The sequence below is a fragment of the Leptonychotes weddellii genome, chromosome 16 (genome assembly GCF_054177405.1).
Source record: "Leptonychotes weddellii isolate Sample4059 chromosome 16, ASM5417740v2, whole genome shotgun sequence".
Lineage (NCBI taxonomy): Eukaryota > Metazoa > Chordata > Mammalia > Carnivora > Phocidae > Leptonychotes > Leptonychotes weddellii.
In genome coordinates, this window is record NC_138384.1 from 36458984 (window position 1) to 36474665 (window position 15682).

Below are 15682 nucleotides of genomic sequence, written 5' to 3' on the forward strand. Positions count from 1 at the left end.
CTGGGCCTGTACCTAGGTCCCCTATAGGGAGCACACTAGTTCTTCTGGAAGCTCGGAGGGCCTGGACAGTGCAGGGGCTGTTACTGGCTGTGGGTCTCTGGGGCTCCACCCTGGGCTCCCCCAGGCAGAGTCCAGAGAGTGTCTGTCTCCGTGGTTTTTCTGGGGGTGCAAATACAGGAGTCCCTGTTGGGAAGCTGGTGTCCCAGCTACAGGTGGTGACTAGACTTCCCTCAGCCTCCTTGGGCTTGGAAAGGTGGAAGGGACATACCTGAGTAAGTTCTAGAGAATGGAGGGATCGGGGATTATGCTTGGTCACAGGCAGTGACTGGGGCCTCAGCCCGCACAGGATGTTGTGTGCCTCGGTGATGGACCCTCTTTCTCCCCATCTGCCCTGTAGACCGTGGCCTGATGGACGCTTGGTGTGGATGATGAGGGAAGAACGCACCTCCCACACCCGAGAGGTGACCCCAGAGCAAGCCCTGGATGACCCCGCGAGCCGGAACCATGCGGCTAGCCTGCATGTTCTCATCCATCCTGCTGTTTGGAGCCGCAGGCCTTCTCCTCTTCATCAGCCTGCAGGACCCCACGGAGCTCGCCCCTCGACAGCTGCCAGGTGAGCCCTTGCGCTCGGCCCTGGTGCCCGCTTGCCCCAGCTTTCTTGTCTGAAGTGCAGGCCTCCATGGCTGCCCCGGTGCCAAGTCTGTGCCGAGAGCCTCGGCAGGCAGAGGAGGGGGCCTGGCCTTCTCCTGGCGGGCATCAGCCTCTGGCCTCTGAACTCTAGCCTGTGGTCTCTGGCCTGTGCCCTCCTCTTGAAATGATAGCCAGGCTCTCATCCACTTGTTGCCTTTGGTGAAGCTGAGGCTTAAGGAGGATTCTGCCATCTCTTGGGGCCTCTCCCACATGGTCTGGGGTATCAGAGGGTGAATGACTTCTCCTTGAGCCCATGCCCCCCCCCATGGGACTCTGCTTCTCTGCCAGCCCTGGGACCCCTCGAATCCAGGCCCTCTGGCCTGGGCAGAGGGGGTCAAGGTACTTCCTGCCTCTGCGAAGCTGAGATTGCTCCTGCTGGCCCCCACCTGCTGTCTGTATCCCACGTGTCCCTTGTGAGCCATGGAGGGGAGCACCCTTCCTGACTTGCAGAGATCTGCTGAGGACAGGTGGGATCCAGCAAGGGGAAAGTGGGAAGGATGGTTCTGGAGCCTCAGGCAGGCAGAATATGGAGAGGGGGAGCTCAGGCAGAATGCCTGCTGCTGAGACACAGCCCCCACTCATCTCTCAGCGGTGGGCCTGGGGGCCTTTAGCGGGGAAGTCTGTGAAGACAACCATGAGCTCCAGGACATGGATAATGTGGAGGAGTAGAGGCTGTGAGTTTAGGGAGAGAGATTCCTGCACCGTCCTACAGAAGAGCAGGGCCCAGCGTAAGGCACCTGGCCCTCAGGGAGGGGACCCCGGCTACTTGGGCCTGCAGCCCCCTCCCCAGCCCCACCCTCGGCTCTGGCTGGCTCAGTCATCCCACGCACAGACTGAAGGCCTGGAGGCATCAGGTAGAAAGTCAGAAGGTGCAGCAGGAGGCTGGAATGAGGCCCGTTGGCTTGGCAGCTCCTACCAGAGGCCCTGGGTGAGGAGGCCAATGAGTTCATTCTTTCATCAAGAATCAGCAAGAGGCAGCCAGGTGGTGGGACCCCAGGAGACAACAGGTGAGTCACTGGTACTGACTCACACCTGGGCTGCCCGGGCAGGGCCCTCAGGGCTAGTGGCTGTCAGAGGTGGGTCTGGCTACTCCCTGGCTTCTGGAGAAGCAAGGATATGTGACTGAGTGGGCTCCTCTGTGGGGACTTTGCAGCCCCATGTGAGCTTTAGAGTGGCTGGCGGCCCTCTGTCAGCAGAACCCGACCGGTAGGGTAGGGCTGTCAGGCGGGCTGAGATTGCCACCGCCCGTCCGCCCCCCACCCCACGTATGCAGTGTCTGCGTGGAAATGAGGTCCTGAACAAGGGGCCCTTAAATGTGGCTTGGGGTGAATGGTGTATCCTCGGGGTGACCCATGGCTCTTTGGTGCCCATTTTGGTGTGTGTGTGTGGCTGGGGCGCACACCACGGGCAGAGGGTCCTTGTGCCCAGGGTCTGCATTCCGTGGGACGAGCCTGGGAGAGAAGGCACGAGTCTGTGTCCGTCTGGGCAGGGGCCATGCACTCATCCGTGGTACACTGCAGGGACAGATGCTACACACGTGGGTAGAGTTGGGACCTGGAGGCCAGGACGCGTGCCCCGCCATGCCGCAGTCGGCCAGCAAACCAGAGCGCTTGCGCTTCGTGTCTTCCGGCCCCTCACACCAGCCAGTTGCCTCTGCACATGCGCCCCTGCCCAGCTGCCCCTGCGCATGCGCATGTGGATCTTTTCCATTACCAGTAGGGCCAGACCCCACAGGATGGCTGGGATTTCTGGGGTGGAGTGGCGAGTTGGGGAAGGAGCTCTGAGCCTCCGAAGGGCATAGAGGATGACACGAAGCTTAGGCACATATCCCACTGCAGTGGGGACGGCGTGGGCCTGGCTGACCCGTGCAATGGGCACGCTTGAGGCTTGAGCCGTGTTCTTCTGGCTGTAAATGGAGCCGGACCCCCTTCGCCACGTGGCCGGGGATGGGCAACCTTGACATTCTACGTAAATCACTTCGAACACAGTCATAAAACTTTAAGTAATGCTTATGTTACTTTCCCTGAGCAAAGTGTTCCTGACACAGGCTGTTTGTGTTGATTTGTTACTATTCATTTATTCTTTCCCTGTACTTCTCACAGCAGCCTAATTGTGATTCGGTACCAAGAAAGCAATATCAAAGTAATTTTCCACAACATTAGTTACAATTTTCTTCTGATCTTTCAAGTGAAACAATCCCATCCTGTTGGCTTCTCTGAGCATATAAACCTTGATTACATTTATCTGTTGGAAACCAGTGCTTACAAAGTATATGTATCCAGTTGCATGGGTGGGTGGCCCCAAGGGCCTGGACAAGCTGCCTCGCTGTGGATTTCTCCTGGTGGGAGGTACAAAGTCAGGAGGCTGCTCTGTCATCCAGATTGGGTAAGGCCATTGGGGATGCCGCCTAGAGAAGAAATTCCACACAGGCTCCTGTGGCTTTCACAGTGCAGCAACTTCTGGTGGCCTTGACCAAGGTGGGAGGGGGAGGGTGGGCAGGTGAAGATCCAGAAACAAGCCTGAGAGTGGGAGAAGGAGCCTTCAGTTGCTTGTGGTCCCTTAGGGTCAGGGTGTTGCTTAGATTTCTCCCGTGCAGTTATTAGGTGTTAACAGCAGGTGCACCTCTCAGAGACCAGTCAGCAAACCTCACCTGACTTGTGCATCAGATGGAATCTTACGGGCTTGCCAACTTTTGTAAATCAGGCCATTTAAAAAAAATGTTGGCTATATTTTATATCAATCAAACCTTTTGAAATGTGAATAGCTGCTGGTTAACCTATCTTTCACCTAAGATGAGATTTTGGTGTGTAGTGTGTATCAGAGAATTCACCTATCCATTTATTTTCCAGTCTCCAGTATTGCCAGGCCCTGAGGCCTCAGGAAACTCATTCCTTGACCCAAGAGACTAGGCTTGCCCCTTCTCTAGGTGGAAGATGCAGAGAACAGGCCAGAACCAGGAATAACACATCCTAGCCTGCTGACCCTGGGGATACAGAAGACAGATTCCAGACGTGTGGCTGGGCAAACTGAAATGTTATGAGTGGCCTTTCTTTATGAACTTTTTATTTTGGAGGGTTTGGAACACACACAGAGGAGATGAGAATAGCACAGTGACTCCAGGCACCCGGTACCAGCGGGCTCCGTCATGGTCAGGCCTGCCCCACCCACAGCCACTGGCACCGCCCTCCTTTGACTTTACCAGATAGCATATCAATTCAGCCATAAATATTACAATGTATTGCTCGATTTAAGAGATAAGAACTCTTTTTTTTTTTTAAGATTTTATTTATTTTTTTTTAGAGAGCGAGCGAGAGAGAAACAGCATGAGAGGGGAGAGGGTCAGAGGGAGAAGCAGGCTCCCCACTGAGCGGGGAGCCCGATGTGGGACTCGATCCCAGGACCCTGGGATCATGACCTGAGCCGAAGGCAGACGCTTAACCACCTGAGCCACCCAGGCGCCCGAGATAAGAACTCTTTTTTAAAACATCCAATGATTCTTTAATATCATCCAATATCCAGTGTTCAAATTTCTGGTTGAATCACAAATATTATCAATACCTTTATTTCCACTTTGTTTTATCCAGGATCCAGATTAAGCCCACACATTGCTGTTGGTGACTGAGTTTTTAAGTCTCTTTCAATCTGTAAGATTCTCTCCTCATCTTTATTTTTCTCTTGCTCTTTATCGGAGGAAACTGGATCCCAGGTCCTGCCGAGTGTCTCACTGTTGGGGTTTTTGTCGATTGTGTGTGTTTAGTGTATTTCAACATTGTTTTCTGCTTTTCATATTTCCTGTAAGTAAATTAAGTAAATCTAGCAGCTTCATCTGATATAGGTTTGGGGGTTTTTCTTTTTTTTTTTGGAAGATTTTATTTATTAGAGAGAGAGAAAACGCGCGTGGGTGCGCTCGCATGAGTGGGGGAAAGGGCAGAGGGAAAGGGAGAAACAGACTCCTGGCTGAGCAGGGAGCCCGACAGGGGTCTCGATCCCAGGACCCCAGGATCATGACCTGAGCCAAAGGCAGGCGCTTAACCAACTGAGCCACCCAGGTGCTCCTCTTTTCTTTTGGGGGAACAAGCATGCAGATGTGATTCTATGTTCTTCCATCAGGAGGCACACATCTGCCTGGCTCTCTCTCTTATGATGCCAGTTAAGCCACTGAGGATGCACGTGGATCTGTCCATTCATTCAGGGCTGCACAATGCAGTGTTCTGAGTTTATCTTTCCTCCTTCATTCTTTTAAGTGGGATTTTGTTTTAATGGGGTGAGGTGAGTCATTGTTAGTGACCCAAGCAGCCAAAGTGATGGCGGATTGATTGGTTTATTCGTTGGCAAATAAAAAACCATGACCTTATGATAAAGATTCTGTTGCTAACACACTATAAATAGTTCTTTTTTCTTTCCTTCTTTCCTTTTTTTTTTTTGATTTTTGGTTTCTAGAGTGAGTTTTCTTAAAGCGGGACCACCCCATGTTTCAGAGAAGTAAGCTCTTGGCTTTCCTGAAGTCGTGGAGTTGTGGGTGGTGGAGCTGGGGTTGGGGCTGCTGCTGGGATGTTGAAGATGGAGGCAGCCACAACGACAGCAGGGTTTGTGCTCAGGGGCCCCTAGTGCAGACAAAGGGACTGGACAGCCCCTGATGACTTCTTGGTCTGGAACAATCTGCCCCAGCACAAAGGCATTCAAGGATGGTGGTAATAATCCACTTTTAGCATGTGCCAGATCCTGTGCCAAGCACTTTACATGTTTCAATACATATCATTCTTTTTTGTTTGTGTTTTTTGTTTTGTCTTGTTTTCTAAAGATTTATTTATTTATTTGAGAGACAGAGCGTGAGCGGAGGAAGGGGGAGAGGAAGAAGGAGAGTTAGAGAAGCAGACTCCCCACTGAGCATGGAGCCCTACCCGGGGCTCGATCTCACAACCCTGAGATCATGACCTGAGCCAAAATCAAGAGTTGGACACTTAACCGACTGCACCACCCAGGTGCCCCAATACATATAATTCTGCTAATAATTGATTATTCCTGTTTACGGATGAAGTACTGAGCAGTTGCTGGGTGGGCACACAGCAGCACTGTTCTTGATGCATTACTCGCTGCATGCTGGGCACAGTGCCAGGCACTTCACAGGTATTTCGTACTCATTGAATACCTTCAAACCCCCATGAGTTAAGCACTCTTATGCCATCTGACAGATGAGACTACTGAGATAAGAGAGGTGAAGAGCCGGGCCCGAGACCACACAGCTTTGGGTTTCAGAGCCAGGATCTGTCCTTGGGCAGCAGGCTGTTGCCATGTACCTGCTCCCCTCCTAACAACAGAGCAGAGCCTGGGCAGAGAGAGCCTGGATCAAGATTTGGAGGCATGCAGGAGTTTGGCATGGGAGGAACTCCCAGTGGATTAGGGGCTGGAGTGTGACCTGTGGGTCTAGACTCATGCTGCAGACACAGCTAGTCCCGGGGCCCACAAGCCCTTCCTTGGAGCATCTCAGAGGAGCGAGCCTTCGCTACAGGCTGAGGGGAGCTCCCGGGTCCTGAGGTGGGGGTGGCCATTAGAAGGCACAGGTCTGGAGCTGTGGGCAGGAGCACGGGAGGGGAAAAGAGCACAAGGAACCCAGTGGGGAGGTGCAGATTGGTGCAGGAGAGGAGGCAGAGACCAGAGAGGGTGGATTCAGGAGGTCGGGGCAGAGTCGGCAACTGCACGGTGGGACGATGATGAGGGTGAGGAGGGCTGCTGGCTCTGACAGATTGGGATGAGGGTACCACTCCCTGAGGCAGACACAACAGATGGGGAGCGGTTTGGGGGAGGGGGCTGGAGACCACATGTTCTATTTTAGGCAGGTGGCATCTGAGTTGCTGGGCAGAGTTGCTCTGTAAGTCCTCCACCCGGGACTCCAGACTCACAGACTGCAGGCACAAGCGAGAGAAGGAGAAAGCCCCCACCCCTCCCAACCCTCCTCCATCTGCCTCTCTGCTTTCAGGCTGCACACTCACTTCTTCCCTCTCCTACACCTGAGGGCAGAGTCGTGGCTGGAGGAGCCAGGAGGGCTGCCTGGAGGAGGGGAGCTGTGGGTGACTTCTTTGTCTTCTGTAGCACACAAAAGGTGACCAGGTGCCAACCTACTGTGGAAGCAGTGAAGTAGATTTGGGTGAGACTCTCTTGGAGCCTGGGGCCTCCATCTTGCCTAGTCTCTCACAGTTAGAAATCCACGGAGCCAGAATTCCACTGCCAAGGGGCCCCACCAGCTCGAAGGCTCCTGCTTTTGTCCCCTGGGGGCAGGGATGTGTTGGCCGGAGAAAATATGGCCCTCACGCTTGGTCCCATGGTTACCAGGGACACACAGCCCTGCCCGCGCCAGTGCTGAGCCTACACTTGGCTCGTGTGTCTTGTTTCTACAGCAACTCTTTGCCCAGAGATGGCCACTTGGAGCCCTGAGAACTCTGCCAGGCCAGAAGAGATGAGAATAGCACAGTGACTCCAGGGGCTTTCAGTAGCTCACCCGTGTGGAGCTGATGGAGTAACCAGAGGCGTGGTGCTGTCCCTCTGCCTGCTGGCCCTGGGGTGTATATGCTCATGCTCCTTCTGGGCCAGGGGAGCCAGCTCCCTCTCCCCCTAGTTTCTGCAGAGCCATCTGCTTTCCCCAGGCAGGTGGGTTTTATTGGAATCCTCTTTAGTCTGTTTCCTGAAACCATTTTCCACCAGCATTGCAGAGCACCATATATATTTTCTACAAACCTTGCGAGGCTGACACATCCTTGTTGTGACTGTGAATATCAGAAGTGACATGTAATTGCAGTGATCCATCCTGTTAAGTAGCTGGCAATATATCATTGCAAAATCAGCAGGGCTGGGACTCTCAGAACCCGGTGTTTCTGAACAATGCACCTGCAGCGTGTTCAAACTCTCTCACCAAACACTGCTGAGGGCTCCCGAGGGCCGCCTCACCCTCCCGCACCTCACTTTTCTGTGACCACAGCAAAGAAAATTCTACTCTAGGTAAACCATCCGCTGAGTTTCCTACTCGTCTTTGGAGAGCCTTCTCCTCATCACAGAATGCACTGGGCTCAAAGTCAGGGCCGTGGGTCAGGATCCTTGTAATGGTCCCTCTTGTCTTGGGGGCTTCTTGGCCCCCTTCATCCTTATAATCTCCAGAGTGGCTCTGTGGGGTTCCTTCTGGGGCCACGAGGTGGGCAGTGAGCTGGGGTCACCCAGTTATCACTGTGCCGGCAGAGAGAAGGAAACCCGTGGGCTTAACAATTGCAGGATTGGAGACCCATATGGCCAGAAGCCCAGGGGCATGATGGCTGAGCCCGCCTTGATGGGTGGGTGCACTGAGGCAGAGTCTGCATATTTCGGGGGCACCACTCACACTGTGTTCTGTGCTAATCTGGAGTAGTGTTGACTTAGAATCTAGGGTAAAATGGTGTCCCCTGGAAGTGTGGAGGGCAATACGGATGAAGGGACAGACGTGGGTTCCCCACATGGTAGTCAGGCAAAAGGTGCCGAAAATGGAGACTGGTGTCAGAACACACAGCCCTCGAGTGTGGGGGGCACTGGTTTGGTGGGTCCTGGGGTGCTGACTTTGGAGCCTTGTCTGGAGTCTGCTTTTGGAGTGGGGTTCATGAAGGACCCTCACCACTGCCTTCCCTGGGAGGCCCTGTGGGCCCTGTCTCTACAGGGGTAATTTCCCTGTCCCTATCCTCTCTCGCTGCAACAGGGCCATTCCAAGTGGCACCCCTGACCCGCAGCTCCCCAGCATCTGCTTCTCTGATTTGGGCCTCAAACATTCCCCCCATCCCTGCAGAAGACACTGGGGTCTCCAGCCAGAATCTCACTTTCCTTTGGTGCATTAAAATATGCTAAATGAAAAATAATGAACATGTAGGAACTAATAACAGGAATCACCTAATTCAATTGGGAAACAGACATCATATCGCTGTAATCTGGAAATTGATATTAATAGAAAATGGTCCCAGAATTGTTATGCTAAAGGTTCCTAGGGGTGGGGGAAATTAAAAAGGAGAGCAGAACAGAACACTGGGGCACCAGATCCAGTAAGAGCAAGACTTCGGTTTTAAAGGAACTAAAGGGAAATGGTAAAATAGGAGATGGGGTCACTGTGTGGATCTAACCGAGTCCTGGACGAACATGGCTCAGAAAGCCACAGAACCCCACACGCGTGTTCAATAATTCTTTAAACAAGACAATGTAATTAAGCTTCAGTGTGCGTGACACGTCGTGAGAGTCGTGTTCCTTGACGTCTGGCACCGACCCCGGCACCTTCCCTTTTTCCTCTATCCTGGGACGTAGGCACAGTTGTCCTCAGCTCGGACTCCAGAGAGGGTAAGTTGGTGACCCAAAGTCCTGCGGCCAGAGTGGCTCGAGCCAGGATTCGAACCTGGATGTGCCTGACTGCAAAGCCCCTCCTTGGCTCACCCTGTTCTCCTTCCCTGTTGCTACTGGTTGATGTCATGTTCTGCATTTCTTGTACATCCTGATATTTTTCTGCCATTTCCTCAAAGTGCATTTCTTGCCGACACCCAGCGGCAGCTGGACACCCTGACCCCAGCCCCAAGGCTCGTCTGGCAGTGTCGCTAATAAAGCCCACACAAAGCCCCCTTCTGAAATTACAGTCCGGCTGGAAAACTGGGTCTCCTATTGTGTCCGGGCCTGGGCGGGGGCCAAGCGGGGCCGCCGGTTCTGATGCCCGCGCTGGCTCGCAGAAGCCCCAGTTTCAGTTTGTGTGGCCACGGCCGCCTACTGTTCCCCCAGGCCCCTCACTTGGGGGATGAATCCGGCTCTGTTCACCCGTGTTGTGAGTCACGGCTTGGCGGGCCCAGAGCGGGGCTCAGGTGTGGGGTGACCCCTATCCCACTCTGCCCGGCCCAGAATGAACTGGAGGGACCCAGGGAGGAGGGGCTCAGATCAGCATGTGCGATGCCCCAGAATCACATCCGGTCTGGGAGGCTATGACTGCCCCTGGGCCATGGTTGAGCCCTAGGAGGACTTAGGCCTGGGTGTCGGGGAGGGGTTACTCCCAGGACTGAGCTTCCTCTCCCTCTACGTGGGCCCCACCCCGACCCCCTTCACCACCCAGGCATCTTTAGTGGGGGGGGTCACCGACATAAGAGCCAAGCCCCCCACTTAACTCACGAGATCTGCCAGCAGGAGCGTGAGGGCAGAGCAGAACTCCAATCCCGAAGTGGCAGGGGGGTTGGCAGGGCGGCCCCCTCTGCCTGGCTTGCCTCCCCCTGAGCCACATTTGGCCTAGAGAGTCTGTGTTGTGGCAGGAGATGGGGAACTCAGGGCACACAGTGAATCAGAATGCTGTGTTCACTGCCAGTGTGGGGAAGAGCCCAGTGGGGTCCTAACATGTGCTTACGGAGGGCCCTCTAACCTTTCTGAAGGCCTAAGTTGCTAATGTGGGCAGCAGAGAAATGGTTTTGTGCCAGAAGAGGGTCCAAGGACAGGCCTGTTGCTATGGTTGCTGTCCTTCTCCATGGCCACTGGATGGTTCTTGGTTTTTTAAACCCCGAAAAGGTCGTGGTGGTAGTTATGACAACAGCAGTACTAGAGAGTTGGTTCTGAAGGCCGATGCAGGTCGGCGGTGCAGTGAGCCCATTAGGGGTGCCCTGGGGGTGGACTGAGGCCTGCGTGCCTCAGGTCAGGCCTCGGTGGGGCTCTCACCAGGACCCCACCTGCTGGCCCCTCCTGTTTATGGTGACTCCTTTCTTGTGGCTTGAGGGTCAGTGTGTGTCTTCTCCCTCCTGAAATATTTGCAGCAAGTTAGGAGCTCAGGCAGACCCCATCTAAGTCAGAAGCTCACCATTACCTATCTCCTGGTGTTTTCATTATAAAGCTTATTTCTGGGATGTGTGGCTCTGCAGTTTTAACTTGAATCATGGTGAAACTCAGTGGACCGTTCTCTCATTGAAAATGTTTTATTTAGGGGCACCTGGGTGGCTCAGTCGTTAAGCGTCTGCCTTCGGCTCAGGTCATGATCCCAGGGTTCTGGGATCGAGTCCCACATTGGGCTCCCTGCTCGGCAGGAAGCCTGCTTCTCCCTCTCCCACTCCCCCTGCTTGTGTTCCTGCTCTCGCTATCTCTCTCTCTGTCAAATAAATAAATAAAATCTTTAAAAAGAAAAAAAAAAAAGAAAATGTTTTATTTATATGGGAAAAATAGCCCAGCTGCAATGGGTTCCATTGCCCCCCCCCCAATAGCTGCTGCTTGGGAGCCCCTGCACAGCCACTGGCCCCTAATGGAAGAGTAAGAAGCCCCTGGGGAGGTCTTCCCATTCTCACGATCTGGGGTCCAGACAGAAAGTTGAGGGCTGCTTCTCACCAAGCCTTGAGGCCTGGCCATGGCATTCCCAGCTCTCCTCAGAGGTTCTGAAGACCACCTATAGAGTAGACTAGCCCCCATCCAAGTTCCCCTTTCCCCCTAGCTTGGTTGTGCCCAAAGCAGGTCAAGCAAGGGTCCAGTCCCTGGCCAAGTGGTTCTCAGCCCAGGTGGTTCCCAACCTGAGTTGGACTGAGGCGGTGGTCTGTGAACCTTTCTCCACAATTTGGTTGTGTATCCAGATGTGTTTCATCCTGGGAAGGAAAGGGCTACAAACATTTGTGAATGCATTCGACCTTTGCCCTCAGGGTCTGGCCTGCCCCAGCAGGAGGGAAATGGGTAGGGAAAGGGACAAGGTGGGATGTCAGTGAAAATTGTGTGCAGGGTCACCAGGTTGATCCGAAGATGTGTCCAGGGCAGGGAGACCATAGGGAACCGGGAGGGCATGGTGGGGGAGGGAGGAGGGAAGCAGACAGGCCTGGGCCACTCCTTAGCTCTGGCCAAGAGTTCTGTGCAGTGTGGGCCCAGAGTGCCCAGACCCTCCCTTTTATTTATTTTTTTCCAAAGAAGCTGGGATCTGTGATGTATTTCTGTGAATTCTCCTGACTGTTAAGTGGCAGCTCAAATTTTTGAAGCTTAGAAGATGGTTTCAGAGTCGGACAACAGTTCACACAGGTACCTCCTGTCGGTTGGATGGACAGGAAGGAGAGGGTCTGTCCCATATCCCAAAGCTCCCTCAGGCTGAGACCTGCCCCCTCCTGCCCTCCTTGTGCAGCCCCCACCGCCTAGGACAGAGAGGTGGCGGGTCTCCCTGGTGGGGAGGGGACTCGTGAACTCTTTCCAGCCCTGGCAGGACTGCGTCAAGCCAGACACCAAGTGAGTCATGAGCGGAGCTTCTCCAGGTGCCTACTGCCCGACAGTGGCCTTCTGGAGCCCCAAGGGGCCCTTGTCTGGTTCAGGAGGCCAGGAGCCCTGCCAGAGAACTGTCATGATTTCAGCATGGGGCCTGGGGGGCCAGAAAATGACTAGTCAGCAGAGGCATGGGGGAGGCAAGGGCCAGGAGTCGGGGTCTGGGGAGGCACACAATGAAAACCTTCCTTCATTCACACACAATTACTCATATGCAAATATTTGCACCACTAGCAGCAGCAAGCTTTGGTTGCTATGAATAAAGGAAGGGTCATTTCTGGATAAACCTTCCTACAAGGGTGGGCCCTTTAACCAAAGGGCTGGGAATGGGCTGTGGGCTCCCTGTGGGGCAAGCTTGGGTTAAAATGGAGATCCCGGTTCCCATAGTGATGGCAAGGTTGGCCACACCGGTCTTCTTTCTTCCCGGCCTGGGATACTGTCTGTGGTTGTCACATCTGTCCAGGGTCTCCTGGGCGAGGGACCAAGCCTGGCCCAGCAAAGGACACTGTGCACTCTTCCTTCCCTGCTGTCTCCTTGGCAAGAATGGTGCCATCAGGGCTGTGGGTGAGACCAGAGAGTTCTAGAGAATCCCGACAGCATCCAGGGAGGTAACACTGGGGAATGTGGTCTGAGCAGGGATGACCGTATGAGTGCTGAGTGCCTGCTGTATACCAGTACCCCCTCCCTGAAGCCTCACAGCACCAGGTCTCTATTGTAACAGATGGGGAAACTGAGGCACAGAGAGGCAGAGTCATGGGTCCAAGTTTACAGTCGGGAAGTGGCGGTACCTAAACGAGATCCCAAGCGAGGATCTCGTTTGGGCGGTACCTAAACGAGATCATCTGTGACCTCATTGGTGACTCTGGTCCAAGGTTACAGTCGGGAAGTGGCGGTACCTAAACGAGATCATCTATGACCTCATTGGTGACTCTGACAGCCACGCGGAGCTGAGACACGGTGCTGGAGGGCCAGCCTGGGGGCCTGAGCTAGTGCCATGCTGACGTTGGGGCGTGCTTCCTTCCTGTGTGCCGCAGACACGTTCTGGTCTGTGCATATGTCTACGCTGGTGCAGGGATGGGATCTCCGTGAATGTGTGTGCATGGCTGGGTCCCGTCCACGAGTGCGTGTCCGAGTGTGTTTGCGTACAACGCTGAGGCCCACGTATGTGTGTTTGGGGCTCACCGCTCACATGGGAAACATTTCCACGTGGGACAGTTTGGGGCTGGCTGCTTTGAGGGCACACCGAGGCTCCCCGCTGCGCTGAGCCGGTGGGGGACACACACAGGCAGGGCCCCCGGCTGGGGCAAGTCAGCCACAGAAGTGGGTGAGGAATGGCCATTCCAGCAGGAACTCGGCGAAACCAGTTATTGTAACCCTCTTGCCCGATGCGACCTGGGTAGACCAAATAATGAAATTACGTTCATAATATTTCAAGTCGAATGATCGCTGCTCGAATTAGTTCCTTCCCAGAACCAAGCCAGAAGGAGCGGCGGTAATTAAAGGATTTGTGGGCTTATACCAAGTCTGCTCATCAGGCATGTACAACATACTATCTGGGGCTGGCAAGATGGGGCTGGGCCTTGCCCCTTCCCGGGGAGCACGAGCCAGCATAAGAAGCCTACAGGCCAGCAGGAGGGGGCTTCTTAATGGCTGGGGGCACTTTTCCACTTTCACTCAGTTATTTCAGAAATATTTCCTGAGCCCCAGCCTGGCTGAGCACTGGGATTCTGCAAAGAGCAGGACCAGGAGGTCTCTGCGGGAACAGAACTCACAGTGAGTAGGGCGATGGGGAGCTCCTGGTGTCCACGCCCCACCCCCCGACTCCTTCTCAGGCTGGCCCTTCAGCAGTGTCCCAGGAGTGCTGGGATGCCTGATCCTCGTTCCACTTCAGGGCTTGCAAATTAAGGTCTGAGGCTGGGACTCTCTCTAGGATTCCTGCTGATCAGAGAAAGAACAGGAAGGGTGATGGTGTGGCTCGACCCCCATTTAACCCATCCTGTGTCCTAGAGAGAGGGTCGGGGAGCCAGACCCAACAGCAGAATCACACCCAAGACCAGAACATCCCTCCATCCAGCCAGTTTATGTGTTTGTTTGTTTTTTTTAATTTCTTCCATTTGCTTCACTGAGGGGAGCAAATGCATACAGCCCTCCTCGGGAGCAGAAAATGCCAGAATCCCATGAAAGTAAATACCGACCATGTGGTCAGCCTCGGCAGTGTGGCCTCTGTCCTGGATAAAATAGCACCTAAAACTTCTTTAAAACCCAAGAAGGAGAGAAAAATCCCAGGAGCCAGGAAATGAGAGGGATTCAGGAGAAACTGAGCTCCAGGGGGTGCCTGCCACGGCGCCTGGGGCTAGCTAGGGCTTTCCCCAAAACTGCTTTATTCACGTATAATTCGCACGTTGTAACATTCGCCTATTCAAGTGTACACTTCAACGATTTTTAATAAATTTACAGAGCTGTGCAACCATCCCCACAATCCAATTTTAAGATCCTTCCATTCCGCCCCCCACCAAAATCTCTTATGCCCATTTATGGTCACCCCCCTTTGCCCCCACGCAACCACAGATCTGCTTTCTGTCTTTCTAGATTTGCCTTTTCTGAACATTTCACGTAAATGTAATCCTACGACATGTAGTCTTTTACATCTGCCTTCTTTCGCTGAGCATAATGTTTTTTTTGTTTTTTTTTTTAAGACTTTATTTATTTGACAGAGAGAGACAGCGAGAGCAGGAACACAAGCAGGGCGAGTAGGAGAGGGAGAAGCAGGCTTCCCGCCGAGCAGGGAGCCCGATGTGGGACTCGATCCCAGGACCCTGGGATCATGACCTGAGCTGAAGGCAGACGCTTAACGACTAAGCCACCCAGGCGCCCGAGCATAATGTTTTTGAGATTCATCCATGTTGTGGCATCTATCAGTAGTTCATTCCTCTTTATCCCTGACTAATATGCCGTCACATGGCATCATGGTTTATCTATTCAGCAGTGGATGGGCATTTGGGTTGTTTATACTTTTTTGGCTATTATGAATAATGCTGCTATGAATGCTCTCGAGTCTCTGTGTGAACACGTCTTCATTTCTCTTGGGTGGATGCATAGGAGTAGAACTGCTAGGCTGTATCGTAAATTTACGTTGAATTTTTAAAGAAACTGCCAGCCTGTTGTCAAAATGGCACCATTTCCATTCCCACCAGCCACACACGAGGGCTCCAATTTCTTCACATCCTCATCAACACTGGTTATGATCTAACTTTTTAATTATAGCTAATCTAGTGGGTGTGAAGTGATATCTCATTGTGGCTTTAATTTGCACTCACTAAAGACTAATGATATTGAGCATATTTTCATGTGCTTATTAGCCATTTGAATATCTTCTTTAGAGAAATATCTATTCGAATTTTTGCCCACCTTTTAAATTGAGTTGTCTTTTTACTGAGTTGTTATTCTTTATTTTGTAGATCCAAGGACTTATTAAATATGCAAGGAATTTCTCCCATCTGTGGTTTGTCTTTTCATTTTTTTTTAAATTTTATTATGTTATGTTAATCACCATACAATACATCATTGGTTTTTGATGTGGTGATCCACGATCCATTGTTTTCGTATAACACCCAGTGCTCCATGCAGTACGTGCCCTCCTTAATACCCATCACCGGGCTAACCAATCCCCCCTCCCCCCTCCCCTCTAAAACCCTGTTTGTTTCTCAGAGTCCATAGTCTCTCATGGTTCATCTCTCCCTCCAAT

At 53.0% G+C, this 15682-nt stretch overlaps 1 protein-coding gene across 1 annotated transcript in view; it reads left to right on the forward strand.

Annotated features, from left to right (window-relative positions):
* Positions 1-15682, forward strand: part of CHST8 (carbohydrate sulfotransferase 8) — a 127723-nt gene that overhangs the window by 61675 nt on the left and 50366 nt on the right. The window contains exon 2 of the mRNA XM_006730755.3: positions 398-613. Coding sequence (XP_006730818.1) covers positions 484-613 — 130 coding nt within the window. The 5' untranslated portion in view covers positions 398-483. The remainder of the gene's footprint in view (positions 1-397; positions 614-15682) is intronic.